General features: G+C 37.5%; 1 protein-coding gene across 1 annotated transcript in view; it reads left to right on the forward strand.

Moving 5' to 3' along the window:
• Positions 1–18,353, forward strand: part of Grm7 (glutamate metabotropic receptor 7) — a 918,190-nt gene that overhangs the window by 594,102 nt on the left and 305,735 nt on the right. The window contains exon 5 of the mRNA XM_036181053.1: positions 7,667–7,807. Coding sequence (XP_036036946.1) covers positions 7,667–7,807 — 141 coding nt within the window. The remainder of the gene's footprint in view (positions 1–7,666; positions 7,808–18,353) is intronic.

Raw genomic sequence — 18,353 nt, forward strand, 5'->3', positions numbered from 1 at the left:
TGAAAAGTAACTCTCCTATCTCCACCAATCATCAACTACTAGATGCTCCTCAACAGGGGAAAAAGTCTCAGGAATTCTTCTGTGATGGAAATTTTAATTGGCTTCAACTTGTGAAAGTCTTTTTTTTTTCAGGAAAGCTGTATATGACATTCATACCCATAGACTTTGAACACACATATCAAGGTTGAATTTTCCTCCATGGAACCAGCCTCAAATCCTATCAAGAGAACAGTTTGTTATTCCCACAAACACTCTTGAAGGTATTGCACCATTAGGCACATCTGCCTGGTAGGTTGATATTGTATCATGCAGGATCCAGTAATAGGTAATACTGTCAGTGTCTTTTTCCCCAGCAGCTTTCCAGCATGAAGAAATACTATTCATCAGGGGAAGAGCTTCCTGGTCAGTTCAAGACTTCCTTATGTTGTGCAGCTGAAGTATTTGACCTTCAGTAATAGAGTCTTGTCATCTAGTTATAGTGGGCCACTAAGAGCTATGATGATAGCCCATATTGCTGAGAGTATCTCAGGGAACTCCTTGACCAAATATGCTCGCTCATACATTTATGACCAATGTTACTATAAGGTTTTGGTTTTCCTTCAAGCCCTTTCTAGACATGCATCTGATCAGTCCTTCTTTCAAAATGTTATTGTTAGTTTTCCTCCCTCAACTTTTTAGCAGTAGAAGAATCTGTGATTAGAAAGAAAATAAAATATAATTTTGGATAAATCCCTTTGGATTGTTATATATGTTTGATTATATAAGTTTAGATGATCAGCTTACAAAAAAACTTCTTGCTGCTGAGACATTTTTAGAGCAGAGTACAAAATGAAGATGGTATCCAGGCAACATGGTTCTTGTACTGTTATTAAAAATAAAATGTGTAGCTTCACCATGTAGAATAATTCTCTGGCCTTTGATGTGTTGCTTTTTTTCTCTTGAGAAAATAAGCAGATCTTATATGCTCAAATGATCAATAATTTTCCACTTAAAATTCATTATCTTGTTAGATTATGTTTGCTAGAGAATTTATGCAGATAAATCAGTCATGATAATTTGATACAATTCTTTAAAAATGTGTTCAAAGATTTAACATAAAAATTATGTAAGTCTTCACACAATCTATCACTCAAACAAAAAGTCAATGCTTGGCCATTAAGATAACATCTGGCTTGAACAAACATGTAAATTTTCCAACCACCAATTAAAATTGTGAAAAATTTTATACTATGAATAACATTTTCAAAAAACTATGTCCAAATGCAGTCACCCATGACAAGCATTCATAATTTATGACCTTTACTTGGTATCATATCACAATAGATAATACATATATGTGTATAAAGAATCATATGTTCAGATAAGAAGATTTTTGTCTTATCTCTGGTAGATTTTGTACAGGTCTTCTAGGACTATGTATAAAAGGTGCTTGAATGGCTTAAATTGTGTAATCTTCTAGAGTATAGGATCATAAGTCTGCCTGTGTACCCACACCACCTGGGAAGTAAAGGGCTCATGCATTTGAACCACCAGCAGGTACTCTAATTTAGTTGATGTGGTTTAAAGTCAAAGAATAGGTGAACTCTTTCTACAAATGCCACATATTATCCTAGATTGTGCACAGGGACACAAACTGCTGCTCTAGATAAAGAATTCCTGCACATGCCTCATGTAGATAAGAGGATGAGCCCTTAAAAGAAGGACTCTAAGCAAGTTGCTTTTTGTAGGTTGTTGAAAGGCTGTCCTCAGAGAGGTATCCAGAGATACAGGATCTTAGTAAACATACCTTTAAATATCCAAAGTCCACTCTTTATGAAAGGCAGGTCTTGTTTCAGAGGTACCTTGTGAAGCTACATAGGTAGTTGTTGATAATAAATAATATTTAGCTCATTCTTTGAGCAAAGCTCCAGACTGGAAACTTATAGATTTTTCTCTTTCTGGATATTCAACAAATAATAACAGCTAACATGGGGTATTCAAGTTCCAGAGACAGAAGAGTGAAACATTAGTAGATACCTGATTCATTTTTATTATTATTTAAAAGTGTGTGTGTGTGTGTGTGTGTGTGTGTGTGTGTGTGTGTGTGTGTGTGTCAGGGGTCTCTGTGTGGGTATGTACACATGAGCACAAGAGTCACTAGAGGAAAGATTCCTCCTCAGATGGCCCTGGAATTGCAGTTTTTAGGGAGTTGTGTGCTACCCATTATGGGTGTTGAGATTTTAACATACAAAAACAATATGTGCTCATAACCATTGAATCATCTCTCCAGCCCCCAAATCTTGATTTTTTAAGACTGCCTATTGATTTCTTTATATAAGAAGGAGTTTATTTTAGTCCTCTTATCAGTCTTGTTGTTGTCAAGAATGTTGAAAGAGGACATCCATTTGTGCAACTTTGTAGAAAAAAATCTAGCTTTGAGTTGCAGGTGTACCACTAGAAACTCTGTCCTCTTGTCCTTACACTCTTGATGGCTCAGCAGTCACAGTCATAAATTATCCTGAGCTCTTTAGAGTACTATAAGGAATAAAATTTATTATAAATAATAATAATCCAGAACTAGTAATTAATAAGCAATCTTTGCAGCATACACTACTGTTCCTAGGTGTCTGAAAGTCAGTCATGACTACCTATCACACTTATGTCATGAAGATAGTGAACAGAGTATACAGGTGAAAGTTCCATTGCCTTTATCTTATAATTTTTCAAGAGTTGATAACAGACTAAAATTCAAGAGAACATAAAAAGGTGCGCTTACATAAAATACACCCAATAAAAGCATTCAAATTGAATCTGTGAGCATAGCAAGCTATCTTAAGAGTATCACTATTAATTAAGGTTCATATTTGAGTATAACATTTTTAAATAGTAAATTTGTAACAACAGTTTCTTGGAAACATACATTGTTACCAAAATAGCTCATCTATTATTATATTAAATTTAGCTTCTTGAAGACTTAAACTGAAGAAATCACAGTGGTAACACTGATTTTCAGGATTTATTATTCATGTCTGCTATGCTAGTGGAAACTGCTATGCAGTTACATGAATATGCTTAACATGCACACTTCATGTGCAGTAAGGAATTATTAATAGATTATATCTGTGAAATGTTTGCATAGAAGCCAAAATTACCTTGTCTTAGAGAATGACCATTTTTACAAAGTAGTCATACTTGTAGAAGCCTGAATATTATATGGAATCTGCAGGTAATGTTGTAAAAACCAATACACATACGCAGCCCTACCCACCTTCCTCTTCTCTCCCTACATATGATTGTTTCATATACAGAATCAATAAGTGCATAAGCAAAGACTAAAGAAATGAAATTGTGTCATTTGAGAAAACATGAATTAAATGTCATTGTGTTCGTTGAAATTAGCCAAACAGTGATTTCAGTCATGCATGTATTATTCAAGGGTTACTGTTTTGCTAATTGAAACCAGAAGGATGACCACTTCACTAGACACTAGGAATTGCTGCATTTTTCTTAGAATAATGTTGTGTATCTTACTCTATCTGCCTTATCCATAAACATTTCCCACGGAATGGTTTGTTCTTTGTGGAATAACTTCCATTGCAATAAATCTTGTTTGCTCAAAAATCATGGCTGCTTGCCACCAGTCTCATCAAAAGACAGTCAAAGAATTTCTAGGTGCACTCTGCCTAGCTTTACCCCTTGAGGTCATCGAAAGTGATTTATATTTCTTTAACTTAATTTACTTTAGTTCACCTTTACCAAGATGCAAATTAGAAAGGTAGATATTAGTTGGGTGCAGACTATGGCCTCTAGGCCTGAAAGTCAAGGGAGGAATATGCAGACACAGGTGGAACCAAGAAGGGAGGCATGACAATAAAACTGTTCATAGTACCTGAGTCAAAGATGCAGGGCACACCCACCCCTACCAGTTCCTTTAACCATGTGATTAACAGTCATCCTCTAAAACAGTTCCCAAATCACTGACTCTCATTCAGAGTTATCTACCTGAGGTTTCCCAATATACTTTGGTGGCTAGATGTTTAATTTCTGAAATAGGAAATTGTTAACCCCTAACAAGTTGATGACTGTTAGATAATTGTAAGAGGAGCATTGTTTCCCTATATATGAGAAAGGCTACTTTATTTCCAGTTCATTATATTTCCATACCTACCTGTGATCTTTTCGTCATGTTTTGGAAGTGTGGTCTCCTTTCTTCTGTGCCATGTCCTCTGCTCTTTTATCCAGGAGAATTTAGAATTGCTTAATCATGGCATTTTCAGAATGGGTAACTCTCCTCTTCCTTTCTGTCCTCCCACCCTCAAGGAATCATGGACAATTCCTCTTTTTTTTCTCAGAAAATTATGGCCTTTGTATATTTTTGCATATGAATTGTAAAGTAACTGATATTTGTGTTTATATTTTTGTGTGTAGCTATTTCAACTCTGGATTTCTAACTCCATCTTCTAACGAGTTGTTATCTGGGTGTAAAAATATGGATGACTATCTTGATCCTTTCTTAAGTTCCTTATGCTTTTATTGGTTTAGTCATGTACTTCATTCATGACATCTAATGATCTTTCTCATTGCAATGGAGCTAAGACACAGCTCAGGACTTAGCATACATGCACTTAAGGAAGAGAGATGTACCTAACAATGGTAGAATGCTCCATGTCCATCCTATAAATATAAGATGCCCAGATTGGTATTCTGATTTTCCAGAGGATCTGAGTCTCAATTGTCAAACCTACATGGCTGCTTAGATATTGTGTACTGTGATGAGCACTGTGTTCTTTAAACACCAGCATGGGCTTCCTGAGCTGGAAGCAGGGCAGTAAGAAGAATTAAGAGCCCTTGCACTTGAGGTATAAAGTTCAATGCTCTGGTGTTGTTTGCCACTTGGACTGATGAGGATGTTCCTCTGACAGTGATGTACTCCTGGAGTTGAAAACCTAGCAGCCTTAGCTGCTGTATATTTCAAGTGTATTAGATGGCATGTAAAACCTCCTTCTGCTCTGTGACCTGCTAATGACACCTGACAATATTCCTCATATCACCCTCCAGTGAGACCTTCCTTTGCCTGTCAACTAGAAGGTCCACCTACTAATCATGGTCCCCAGGATGAAATCACGCATCTATTAAGTTACACTCCACAGATTCCAGGTGGTAACTGACTGAGGATCATTTCCTCATTTCAGGGAGGACAGTACCAGGCTAGAACTGTTTGTAATGCCTGTTGAGGCTCCACTCCTTCTCCCTCTTGTTTGGAATTAACTTCTCAAATGATGGCAGTTCTGATGAACATGTACCAGTGGGACACTGCTTCAGACTAGCCTAGAATGGAATTTAGAAAATGAAATTCTTCTGCTCAACCAAAGGAACAAATTCACACTAAGAATTCCATCTGCTTCATGTAAAAGAATGATAGTTTTCCTTTAACAAAACTTTGATTATGTTTCCTTTGAATCAAAACTATGGGACTTGGTGCCTTGGGTTATATTTCAAAACTCTAGTACTGTTCTTAATTGTGCTGATATATGTTCGCATCATTTTTCTTCTGAAACTTAATGGAGATGGGGAGAAGTCTCCTTTCCCACAGGAGCAGAGGGAGGGAGACGGAAAAGGAAGGAGCCCTGTTATGATTTATTCTAATGTCTGATTCTGTCCTCAAGTCTCTGCCCCACCTGGGTCATTAAACGTTTTATATGAAGTACCCTGTTTCTAATTGAAGATAGGGAGAATCTTCAGGTTTCTGAAACTGTAGTGACAGACTATGGGTAGGGACTTAAATACCTAGGCAGAGGGGAGGCTTTGCCCCACCTCGATGTCAGAAACACTCTGTTTGTTAGTAAGGATCACTACAAAGTGCACCTCACTGAAAGTACTTCCAACTGTACTCTCAGGCACTGTAAATACCTGGCTATAAAAGATGCTTCTCAAACCTTAGAGGTCTCACTTGCGGATACTTTCCTTCTATCTGAATGGAAATAAATAGAGGCAACTAACAAGAATCCATTTTTCTTCCCCCATGAGCTGATAAAAGGTGGAATTGAGTTGTCAGATTCTGTAAGAATTCTGATTCAGACAAGCAAAACCAGAGATCAAGAAGAGCCTCAGTGGATGATACCATTTTTGTCTATACATCTGCTTTTTTGGTTTGTGTGAGAGGATGTGTTCTCTGAACCTTGGTTACCCCATCACTGTCAGACCATGCAACCATATACTGAGTTGATTGATTTCCCCATTCTAGCACCTGACCACATGCTTAAGTGTTTAATCTTCTGCTTGTTGAACTACCAGGTTCCCCTGTGGTAATGACTCTTTCTTAAAGGGTCATCATCTAGGAAAAGAGAGAAAATGGCATGGTATGTGGATCAGAACAAACTCCATAGGACTTTTTCTAGATCTTCAGAAGGTATGGTAATTTCCAGAAGATGAAAGAGAAAATGAAAACAGTTTCCCCTCTTACTCAGTTAATCTGGGCTCCATTTTGCTGATCAGCTTTCCAAGTGATTATGACACTCACCAAAATATAAGTCAGCTGTGTAGCATATGTGACAGATATGGATGTAGACCAGGCACCCTGAAATCAAATTCTTTGGAATCTTCATTTCTGACCTTAAAGTACGGCTCTGAGTAATACCCACTGCTTAGAGTTAATGTAACACCTAAAGAGAAAATATATGTAAAATGCTTTCTGACTTTGGCCCTGTAACCATTGACACAATTTTTATGGCATATGGAAAAAGCTGAATGCTGTAAGTATTTGTTAGTAGTTCCACCTTCTCCTATGAGTCTTGGCCTTAAACTTCCTAAGTTTCTGTATTCTTCCTACTATCACTGATGGCACTGTGGAGAGTGACAGAAGGGGATAGTGTCATCTTCATTTCTACAAGCAGACAAAAGGAAGACCAGCAATTCTAAGTGTGGACTTCCTATGTTTCCATGACATAGTGACATTGGTGGACTTGGCATTCAAGCCTAATCTAAGTGATAGTCTGAGTCTGATCTTTCATTTCTTTGGCACTTTGATCCTCTTAAGACGTCATAGATTCATGTAATATTTGAAGTTACCCATTCCAGAAGTAGCAGCTAGAGAATGATATAGTACTGGACTCTGGAGTCTCTGCTAATGTGGATGCGCCATAAATAACATCAAAGTGACAGTCTTATTTACCTGTGGCCTCTCCTAAATCAATTTTATTTCCCTTTTGACTAGGAAGTCAATTCCATGATGGAACAACACCAAAACAAAAAGGCCTTGAAGTGTTGCTCACTGACCAGCAGCTGAAATAGCCAAGAATGTAGACTAGAGCATAGTGGTTGACTTTGGACATGTTATATATTTTTTCTAAGACTCTGTTTTTCCATGTGCCAAGTGAGAATAAGGGTAATAATTACTGCACAGCCATGTCTATACTACGCACTTAAACCATCAGTTATTATCTGGAGATGACAAAATTAGTAGATTGTATATCTGTAAATTCCCTTAATGCTTTTAATGTTTGTGTGTGTTATGTGTCTGTATTTTATGTGTATTTGATAGTCATCCATCTAGTCTATTGATGGACACAAATAAATAAATCCTTTAGTCTACAAAATATCACTGGTCTTTTTTTTTTTCTTTAATTTATTTACCATATGATAGCAATGATCTCCATGAGTTCTGACCTTCTCATTTAATTCTGTTTAGGGTTTGATGCTTACTTCACATCCAGAACTCTTGAAAACAACAGGAGAAATGTATGGTTTGCTGAATATTGGGAAGAAAACTTCAACTGCAAGTTGACAATTAGTGGGTCCAAAAAAGAAGACACAGATCGCAAATGCACAGGTAATTTCATTCCTGTTGTCCTCCTCCTGTGACTTTACGTGACCAGCACTGAGATGTCTGCATAGTTGACAGAAGGAAGCCTGGCTGGAGACAAATTGAAAAAGTAAATTGAATTTTACTAGATTGTTCAGAAAATAGAACAGCAGTATAACTCTTGCAGGTCAAGGGAAAGAGAGACAAGAATGTATTCTTTTCTGCCTGTCCATCTCACTGTAATTGGCATTTCCAGAGATACTTGGGATCTTGTTGCTTCAAACACTCCTGTTAATAAATATTAGCTCATGTTCTAGCCAGGAGAATGAAGTATTTTTCACAAAAACAAAAGTGCCTAAGACATCCCAAACCAGGACCAGTGGCAATTGTTATTATCCATAGTATATCTGCTCAAGTTTATAGAGTGCTTGAGTTTATAATAATGAACATTCTTAATGGTTTTCATAATGTGTAAGTGAAAGTCATTTGCTATTTAATATATGCTTAAAGTATTCACTACTTCTCATACAAATCTTTTGTGAATTTCTTCCCAGTAAAAAGTATGTTTGCAAATAGATAAAGAAGAAAGCAGACATTAGTTCATTTAGTCATTCACAGACATTTATTAAGTAATCTCCCTTCTGCTAAGCACTATTCTAGCTCTGCTGGTCTCATGGTGAACCAAGCAGTCTTGGCATCAGCTTTCACGAGGCTTAGAATGTAGTATTGGAGTAGGAGAAGGCCATTGACATTGATCCAGTGAGCTTGTCATATAAACTAGAAGGTGTGAGCTTAGATTTCAAGGACATATAACAAAGGAATTTCAGTTGTGTTGATGGCATGAGCTTTTTACCAAAGACTTCTTAGAGAAAATAATGCTTGTATCAGCATCTGTCACTGGACAACAGCTAATTTGTGAAGGAGAAAACTGGGTGAAAAGTCACTGAAAAATAATAACATGATGTGGTTCTGTAGCAAGAGGATTACTGTAACTCTGAGGATACAATGAAACCCCCAATATGGAGAATGAGCTACAACCACCTTTGGGGAGAATATGGGGAAGTGAGGGAGAATGGATGAGCTAAGGCAGTAGCTGCCAAAAGAAGAGCAAATACTGTTATGTTTGATCGATATTGATTTGTATTTAATCTTGTAGCTGATCTTTAACTTAAGCACTGAACAACTGTGAAAGGCAGAATAGAGCCTAACTCTCCTCTCCAGTAACCCTTGACATTTGAAGTATAACTTTCAAGTATCCCATCCTACAGTGTGTACTCAATGTGATCTGGCATACTGAGGACAAGGGCAAAGGGAAAGCTAAGGCACTAAAGTCCTTACCACACATGCATGAGTACCAAAGTTCAATTCCCAGAACTTATATTAGAGAAAAAGTGAAGCTATGGGAATAAGCACTTAAATCCCAGTACTAGAGAGGCAGAGACACAATCCTGAGGTTCTTTGACCAGCCATCCTAACCTAATGGCTGAGCCTCAGGTCAGTGAGAGGCTCTGTCTCAAAATACCAAGAGGACTGTGACTAAGGGGCAATGATCATGGCTAAGGGAACAAAGTTGTTCTCTCTCTCTCTCTCTCTCTCTCTCTCTCTCTCTCTCTCTCTCTCTCTCTCTCTCTCTGAAGTTTCTATGAAAAAGAAGATGTATGGTAAAGAGACCAGATAAAAATATTGCTGCAAAATCAATAGGACACATGTATTGGAGGCGTTATGGTTAACTAGAATGTCAGAGTAACCACATTCTCTGTTCAGACCACACTATGAAACAGCACAGTGTTCTCAGAAACATGGTCTTTCTATTGTTGGAAAGAAAATGAATAAAATTGATTCAATGTTGACTAGACCTAAGTGACACAAAGCTTTGAAGTGGAAACTGAAAAAATTAGTTTGACATCTGGATAATTTGTCTGTAAGACAGGGAACACTCAAGTGTACGACAGTATGCAGATGATGGATGACAGTTTCCAGAGTGTTTCTGACATCCGATGTTCTGTAGAATGGCTGGAGGTGGAATGGATTGTCAAAATGGAACTTAGGCTTATTCCTATTTGAGGCCAAGACTTGTCTTTTTGCATGCTCTAACCCAGAATATTCTATGGATAACCACATCTCAGTACAGAGCATAGAGAATTGAAGTTTATAAAAAACAAATATGGCCAATCTACCACCAGAAATGGAAAAAGTTTTTTGTGCCTTTCTGTCATACTCTTCCCAGGGTCACATTTACTAAGTTACTGATGATCCAAAATCATTCTCTTATTCTGTCTACATACTTTTTTTATGAGGCAATGATTTCTTTAGGGAAAGAACTAGTTGCGTGTTATTTATAAAATTATATTTATACATAAAATTTGTGTTTACTAGAATGGTTTACTCAGTAGGGCCTGAGTAACCTAACAGTGGACATCTGCACACTCCAGACACTCAGAATCTGGTAGCTTCTTAATAAGGTGCCTCAGTAGTCCCAATCTGGGGACTTGGAAGACCTGGAAAAGTCCTGGAGAGCTGCTGGTCTTCAGTTCATGTGGAAGTTCAAACGTGCTGGAATCTAATGTCCATACAGGATGGCAGAAGCAGCATGGATACATTCACTCAGGAAGAAACAAAGGCAGGAAACACTGCTTTTCCCTTTAACCTCCTTCTGTCTTGTCAGCTCTTTGGAAGGTGCCCAAAACTGTGATGGTGGGTCTTCCCCATTAGCAAATTCCTGGAAATCACCCTCACAGACACATCAGAAGCATATCGCCTAGTAAATTCTAGAATCTATATGTCACATTGACAACCAAGATTAATCATCAAACCTTTTTTAAAAATTATCCCTATTAGTAAGACATGGTCTATTGAGTGGTAGCAAATTCTATTACTATTGTTTTTAGTCTTCAAACTTGTGCATATAAATATATAAGATAAGAAGGGTGCCATGAGTGGTTTTTGTTTTTGTTCTTTTTTTTTTTATCTTCTTCTTCTTCCTTGCCCTTTCCTTTTCCAAGCCTGACTGAAATCTTATGTTGCTTTGGTAGTATTTTTAAAACACTACTTAAAATATCTTGACATTTAGACACACCCCAATTCTAGGAGAAAGTGGTAGGAAAACATATGCTGATTGATAATCTAGAGCAAAAAAAGGAAATGGGAATATGTTAGAGGCAAGTCCTTGAAGCTAAGATACAAACCAATTTTAATCATGGACATGGACAAGAGAAAGAAGCATTGCTTGGCTTTAGCATATGGAGGATGGAGAGGAAAGCTGCTTGATGACCAAGTTTTTAAACAGTGAAGAGAATGAATGTTTCAGAAAGAAGGTGCCACATGAGGAGACCATGGAATTATCAGTTTTATGTTGTAAACAGACAGCATAGAGACAGTGGGTATTTTCCCAGGAGGACTGAAAAAAACAAGCCTCCTTTATCCTTTCCTGTGATTGTGCTCTGATGAAAACTTGACTCTTATAAAATTATGAAAATAAACACGATTAAAATACAATTTCTTTTCTTTTGTACTGTGTAGCCTCTTAAGCTATAAGAAGGTATGTTTCTATGTTAGTTCTAGGCAGACCCACATGGAATCTGTCCTTTCATGTACTTCAGTAATGGGCAGCAAGACCTGGAGCATTTGAAGAAAGCAGATTGCTTTTCTAATGTTGTAATGAAAGCTTTGAGGTCACATACAGATAAAAGGGCTTTGAAAGGAAAAATAATCATTGAAAAAACTTTAAGAAATGGAGAATAATATTTGCTCCTATAGAATTTTGGGGGATTCTGGGGTACAGACATTCTTAAAGCAAATATCCTGAGAGAAATTATCTGACCACTTATCCCAGAAAGTACTCACATTCATCTGACATATCTGTAAGGAAAGCAATATTTCTTCATTGGTCCATATATTTAAAATATTCCAAAGCTCTTGTGTATCCAATCCTGATATTTCTAAGTCCAAAAGCTAATTATCTTTCTCCTACCATCACTTGAAATCATTTTCTCTGCTACAAGCAAAACATTGGTAGCAAATGTAGTATTGGAGTAGGAGTCTTGTACATGACTCCTTTGTGTTGACATCCTGGAATAGAATGTGTGTAAAATGGTCCAGACTTTTGCAGATGGCAGAGTCCCCATATGATAGGAGTCAAGTCACTTGTGATATTTCATACTAGGGGTACATCATCCCATGAGACAGTGTTAGAGCCACACACTAGGAAATAGAACCTTCAAAACATACTAGACAATTTGATGAGAATCACATGACCTTAATCAGCAGAAAGAGCATATGGATTGTGTTTACTAATTGTACATGTGGCTCCTTGTAGCAAGAATTTTAAAAGTTCTCATTAATAAAAACAATCCCAGAGCCAGGTATTAGGGTGAATGTTGAAAGATCAGAGAAGCAAAACAAGCCACAGCTACCTCACCTCACCAGTTCCTCGACTGATCCTGTTTCCTCAGACTGAAAGCCTCTGTGTCCTCATCCAAATGGTTCTTAGCTGAACTGCTGCTAGAAGCCTTAACCAGCTCCAGCTGCTGGTTTTCATGCCTTATATACCTTTCTGCTTTCTGCCATCACTTCCTATGATAAAAGGCGTGAGTCACCATGCCTGGCTGTTTCCAGTGTGGCTTTGAACTCACAGAGATCCTTGTGCCTCCCAATTAATAGGATTAAAAGCATGTGTGCCACCATTTTATGGCCTCTGTGTATATCTAGTGGCTGTTCTGTCCTCTGACCCCAGATAAGTTTATTAGTATGCACAATATAGGGGGACATAATATATCACCACAACTCCTGATTCTAAGCCCACCAGCTGAGCATGTTTCCCCTTGAGATGTGGCACAGTACTGCTAATGTAGAGATATGGTCAAAACCTGATCATCCTGAGGATGATGGTTCTTTGGAAATGTTAAGAAGAAAAGGAACATGAAATGATGTCCCAGGAGAATAATAAAGTCCATCTTCAACTGGGGAAATGTTTGTGCCCATACAGTTAATAGTTTTAGAATCAATGAAGATAGAGTCTACCATCAAGGCCTATCCATGAATTTACCTAAGAATGCTTGGACAGTATTGCTTAACTTTTCAAAGCCATTCTTCATGCTTGAAATGAGGAAATAAAACTTCTAAAGCTGCAGTGGGGATTAAATTACACAATTCAAGTGTTAAATCTGAAGTGACTTTAGCACATGGTCCCAATTCATTATGGCTAACAATTACTCATGTTCTGGATGAATGCAATTGCCTGTGAAGAATTCATGGTTATCCTATTTATGTGAGTTCTGTAGAAAAGAAGACCATATATGAAAGTTCAACAGGAAAATAAAACCAGAAATTTGACTAAATACAAAGGTATAGATAGGAGTATTTCATGTGGTGGTGTACATTCCATGATGCTGTACTGATGAGCTAAAATATTTATGGACAGGCATGAGACCATGCTAAATGCTGAGTGGAGTAGAAATCTCAGTGTCAAAGGAAGTACAGAACCATAACAGAGTTCATATCCAGGTATTATCTGGCATGAACTAGCCAGACTCTGCATTTCCCAGATTTTCACCCATTTTAATGGAGGAGTGGTGTATTTTCTAGGTCTCCCTCAAATATATCCTTCTTATTCAGTGCTAGGTTCCAGGAATCTGAACATGTTTGCTTGTGGCAGACATCAAAACATTTTCTGCCTGTTGTGTCTTGGGGTTCACATAGAACATTTGTCTAACCAACATTACTGCTCTGATAGGTGCTACTGGTGCACACTGATTCATCAGAGTTACCTCCTCACCAAAAGGAAGTTCAGTATATAGGAATCCACGTGAAGGGCTAATTTTGCTGTTAGAGATTTGTTATCCTTTGGATATGAGAAAGGATAAATAAGTGGATAGAATCCCCCCACCCAATCCCCATAGCAACTTACTGTCTTTGTTGCTTGTGTTTGCTAGTCACATACTACAAGATTCAGTTTGATTTGCAGCTTAAACTAATATTCACTGTGCAAATATAACAAAGGCTGAAGAGTTAACACTATTGAATGCCACTTTTTCTGTTTATTTTTTTTAAGCATCTAACTGTGTGATCCTGGGTGACCTGATATTCTCATCATAATGCAAGATGTAGGCAGTTCTACCTCAGCCTCCTGAGTTCTTGGGTGATAGGTGTGACCCACAACATCTGGATTTGAATTTCCACAGTGTGTAGTCAGAACCGTAAGCTGTGTGCTTCTCAAAACTAATGGTCTAAGTAAAGTCTCTTTCCTTTAAAAGGCTATTAGTAAATAAGGTTAATGAATAAACCCTGTACACCCTGTCATTCATAAGATCTCATTCTTGATGTGACCCAATCTGTAGACTTTGTTAATAGAGCTATTTTAGATAAAGGAATGGCATTTAAGAAAACTAAGAGTGCTGAGAACATATATGCAGAAAGGATTTGTGACTGAACTAATAAGTTTTCTCTGTCATTTTCTCCTTTCATTCTGAGTTGACCTTTAATTTTCATATAGATGTTTCATGGCGGCCCCTAATTTATATAACATGATTTTCAGAAAAGTCCATATCAAAATGTACATAGAGAAATAGTATCTAACTCTTTAATATTTCAAGACTTGTTGAAACTGTTTTGATAAGACAGAATAGAAACATACTTTTACTCCTGATTTCTTCAGTAGACACTTGATATAAACTATGAGTTAGTATTTATGCTCACAAATTTTAGGATTGTATGTTAATGTGGCTTCTTTATATTTAAGAACTTGGCTCATCTCTAAACAATATTTTGGTTTTAAGTCTTTACCTACCTACCTTCTACTTCTGTGGAAACTGGAGGCATGTCAGTTTGTTTTGACTTTTTATGTGTTTATTTATTTAATGGCATATATTAAGAACTAAATATCTTTGGATCATCCCATTAATATTAAGACATAGTTTTCAACTTGGTGTAGCATTTTACAGCAATAGCATGGTTGACTGCCTGTGTGATTTTGACAGATGAGGTGGTAGTTATCTTAAGATTCTGTTACTCTCTAGATTGAAATGAGATGAATGTCACATGAGAAATCCTCACTAGTCTTAGAAAACCTCTAAATCCTTTTGTAAACATGGAATACTGAGTAAGTCTTATGTGTGTACATAAAAGATGAGTATGTCTCTAGACTTTGGATTCCCATGTATAATAAATAGTCAGAATCATAATTTAGTTCTGCATTAAATCATATCAGCTTCTCTGGCAATTCTTTGTGTTGGAGGGGGGTGCATGTATATATGTCAGGTATCTTCCCCAAAGGCTCTTCTCTAATTCTTTGAGACAGGGTCACTAAATGAACCTAGCACACACTTATTGGCTTCACTGACTGGAGTGAACACAGAAAATTTATTTTTCTCTACCACTCAAGTGCTAGTGTGACAGAACTCTGTATAACCATACCCAGCTATATATATATATATTTTTTTTTCACTTAAATTTTGGAGATATGAATTCAGGTCCTCATGCTTGCAGCAGGCACTACCTACTAAGATATCCCCCCAGCCTGTGTCCTGCTAATTTCATACCTTGAATTTCCACTCATTCATATGTGAAGATATATATATATATGTGTGTGTGTGTGTGTGTGTGTGTGTGTGTGTGTGTGTGTATCACACACATTTTTTTTCTTGAGACAGAGTTTCTCTGTGTAGCTTTGCACCTTTCCTGGAACTCACTTTGGAGACCAGGCTAGCCTAGAACTCACAGAGAGATCTGCCTGCCTCTGCCTCCCAAGTGCTGGGATTAAAGGCGTGCACCACCACCACCCAGCTAAAGTATATTTTCTTGTATTATTTTAGTGACAACAAAGGTTTTTTAAAGTGGCTTAAGAACAAAAATTCAATTAACTTCTTCCTGTGATAGCATCTTATCAGATGTGCCCATGGTCAAGTTTTCTATGGATGGATCAGAGATAAGAGAAGCTGGCATAAAAGCAATTATGCATGAGTCCTTGCAGATCACTACTGAGCAATAGTGATGAATCTCTGTCAATATGATCTTGAGTGTACTAAATACAACTTTAGATTCCTTCCCATACTTTGTTTTTGTTCTCACATCTCAACTTCAGTGATCCATAGAAAAAAATAGCCCATCTTTGTATTCCCTGATTCCTCTGAAAACTGGAATCTTCCCATGACTTCTTTCTATTCACAAAGCAGACTCTAGATCTATCTTATCTGTTTCTACCCTTGGTAATGGAGCCATGATAGCTGGATTCCTGGTGTGAGTACTCAGGTCTGGATTCTATCTTACCAGGCCCCACTCTGATTTTGAATACTTCAAAAACCATCACAGGACTATTTAGGGGAAGTTGGAGAGCTTTTCAGGGGTACATGCCAACTCTTAAGATTATGAATCTTCTCAGCTATTCATTTCTCATTGTCCAGTAACAAATGTCTTTATAGGAGCTGGGGGGAAGCAGATCTCCTAGACTCCAGTTGGGTCTGTGTAAATCTGTGGTATATAATTTACATCCTGAAACCTTAACAGATTCAACTTTGAAGATTGGATCTGAAACTGTATCATAGTGGCTTTTTAAATGCTGATATATATAGATAGTCTTCTTCAGTAACACAAATCTTAAAAGGTCTTAGTAAAAAATAACATGGAGCCAAATATAGGGGTGAAAGCCTTAGAGATCAGGGAAATAGTGAGAGCCACCAACCACCTTACCTGACCAGCTTTGTAGCTTCCAAATGCCATGACTTCCTGTCTACCCAGGCTTTTAAGGCCTTGCTGTTCTGCCCTTTCATTGGCTCTAAGCCCAACTACCTCACTTCCTTATAACTGCCTGTCTGTACAGACCTCCAGGTCTCTATGGTTGGTACTGGGATTAAAGGCATCTGTCACCATGCTTGGTTCTGTTCCCTAGTATGGCCTTAAACACAGAGACCCTGCCTGCCAGGTGATTGGAATAAGGGCATATGCTACCACTGCCTGACTTTTGTGTTTACTTAAAACGGCTTGCTGTTTCCTCTGATCTCCAGGCAAACTTTATTTATTAACATACAAATAAAATATCACCATATTCTTCTTTTTTGTTCTGTTATATTCACCATTCCCAAAAGAGTTGAGCTGAGAATCTAGCATAGAAAAAACATGGAAAGAAGAATAAAAAGTGCACACACAAATATAACACATTATTGCATTAAAATATGACAGTGTGACACCAACCAAAGTAGAACTGAGGTAGGAAAGTAAGACTACAGCAGGCTATTATCTTCAATAAACAACAGGACCACTGCTCTAACTTAGAGGATTAATTTCCTAGATGCTGGGAGTTGAGCTAACTGCCTTTATTCTTGGGTAATAGGTGGTTATAAATGTATTCTCACAGAGCAAAGTGACTCTGCCTTCTTCAAACAGCACCAAACAACCTGAGAAGGGGTCATTGCTAAGTGCCATTTTGATTCATGTTACTGTCTCCAAATTCCTCAGGTCACATTGTACATCAAAGTATCCAGAGGTACTGTATTTCATTCTGTATAGAACCCAAGCAGTGCAGGGAACTTGCATTAAAACTATGGAAGCATCCAAACAAAACGCCTTCCATTGGTGCTAGGAACCATAATTACTTGAGATGTGTTATTTTTTTTTTCTCATGAATTCTAGCATGCAATGGCTTTAAATGTGGGAATTATAGCTCTTCCATATTTGGAAAGTCTGTCAGGCTAGAGTGTTAATGAAAAATAATTCTTGATCTAGGGGAATTAATACCCATGAATTTCCTAGCAACAGTCTGTAAACAAAGTGCCTCTTATGAGCAACCTAAGTGTTATAAATAGGATACTTTGAGTCATTTTAGTAGGCATAAGAAAGGGCTGTTGAATGACTTACCAAGTGTCATTAAGCTAGTTGGAATGGAATATAGCCTTCCTCAGGAAGAGCTCCTGGTAATAGAGGTTGTCATCTACCCATTCCTGTCCTCAGGGAAAAATATGGACACTAAAAGCATTTTAGGATTTTACAGTGTATGCAACATTATATTCATTTTATAGAGAATAAAGATATACTCACAAAATAAATATAAATATCAACCACATATAAAAACCCAGATACAAACTTTTTAGAGCTTCTCTTAACATTTCCAGTTTCTTTGCAAGAACAGGAGATCTATGGAGGCAGGCAGATACTTGGAGGGCTTTGGCTCTTCTGGTCCTCATAGGTTATTTATAGGAATATTGGTGAGGTATTACTTACAGGGACATGGCCAACTCAATTGTAACTATATCATTGAAAGCCCACCTTAGAAGAGGGGAGGACACATGAAAGCTGGAACCCTGCAGCTCTCTGCAGGACAAAAGTTTGGACAGTTACTCCTTACTGCTTATCTAATTTTAGGGAGGAAGGAACTTTCTGAAGCTAGTCTGTTTCACATACTTCCTGAGAGTTGTGTTAATTACTTGAGTCCTAAGAAGCTTCCTGTCATAACTTTCTCCCTCTTGGATGCAAGATCACAATTCAGAGGAAATTGCTAAATAACATTAACTCCAAGTTTAAAGAAACCAGGCACTTAGATCTCTTGATTGTCCCCAGTCATTATATAGTTTAAAGTAGCAATCAG

Source organism: Onychomys torridus, chromosome 3 (genome assembly GCF_903995425.1).
Source record: "Onychomys torridus chromosome 3, mOncTor1.1, whole genome shotgun sequence".
Lineage (NCBI taxonomy): Eukaryota > Metazoa > Chordata > Mammalia > Rodentia > Cricetidae > Onychomys > Onychomys torridus.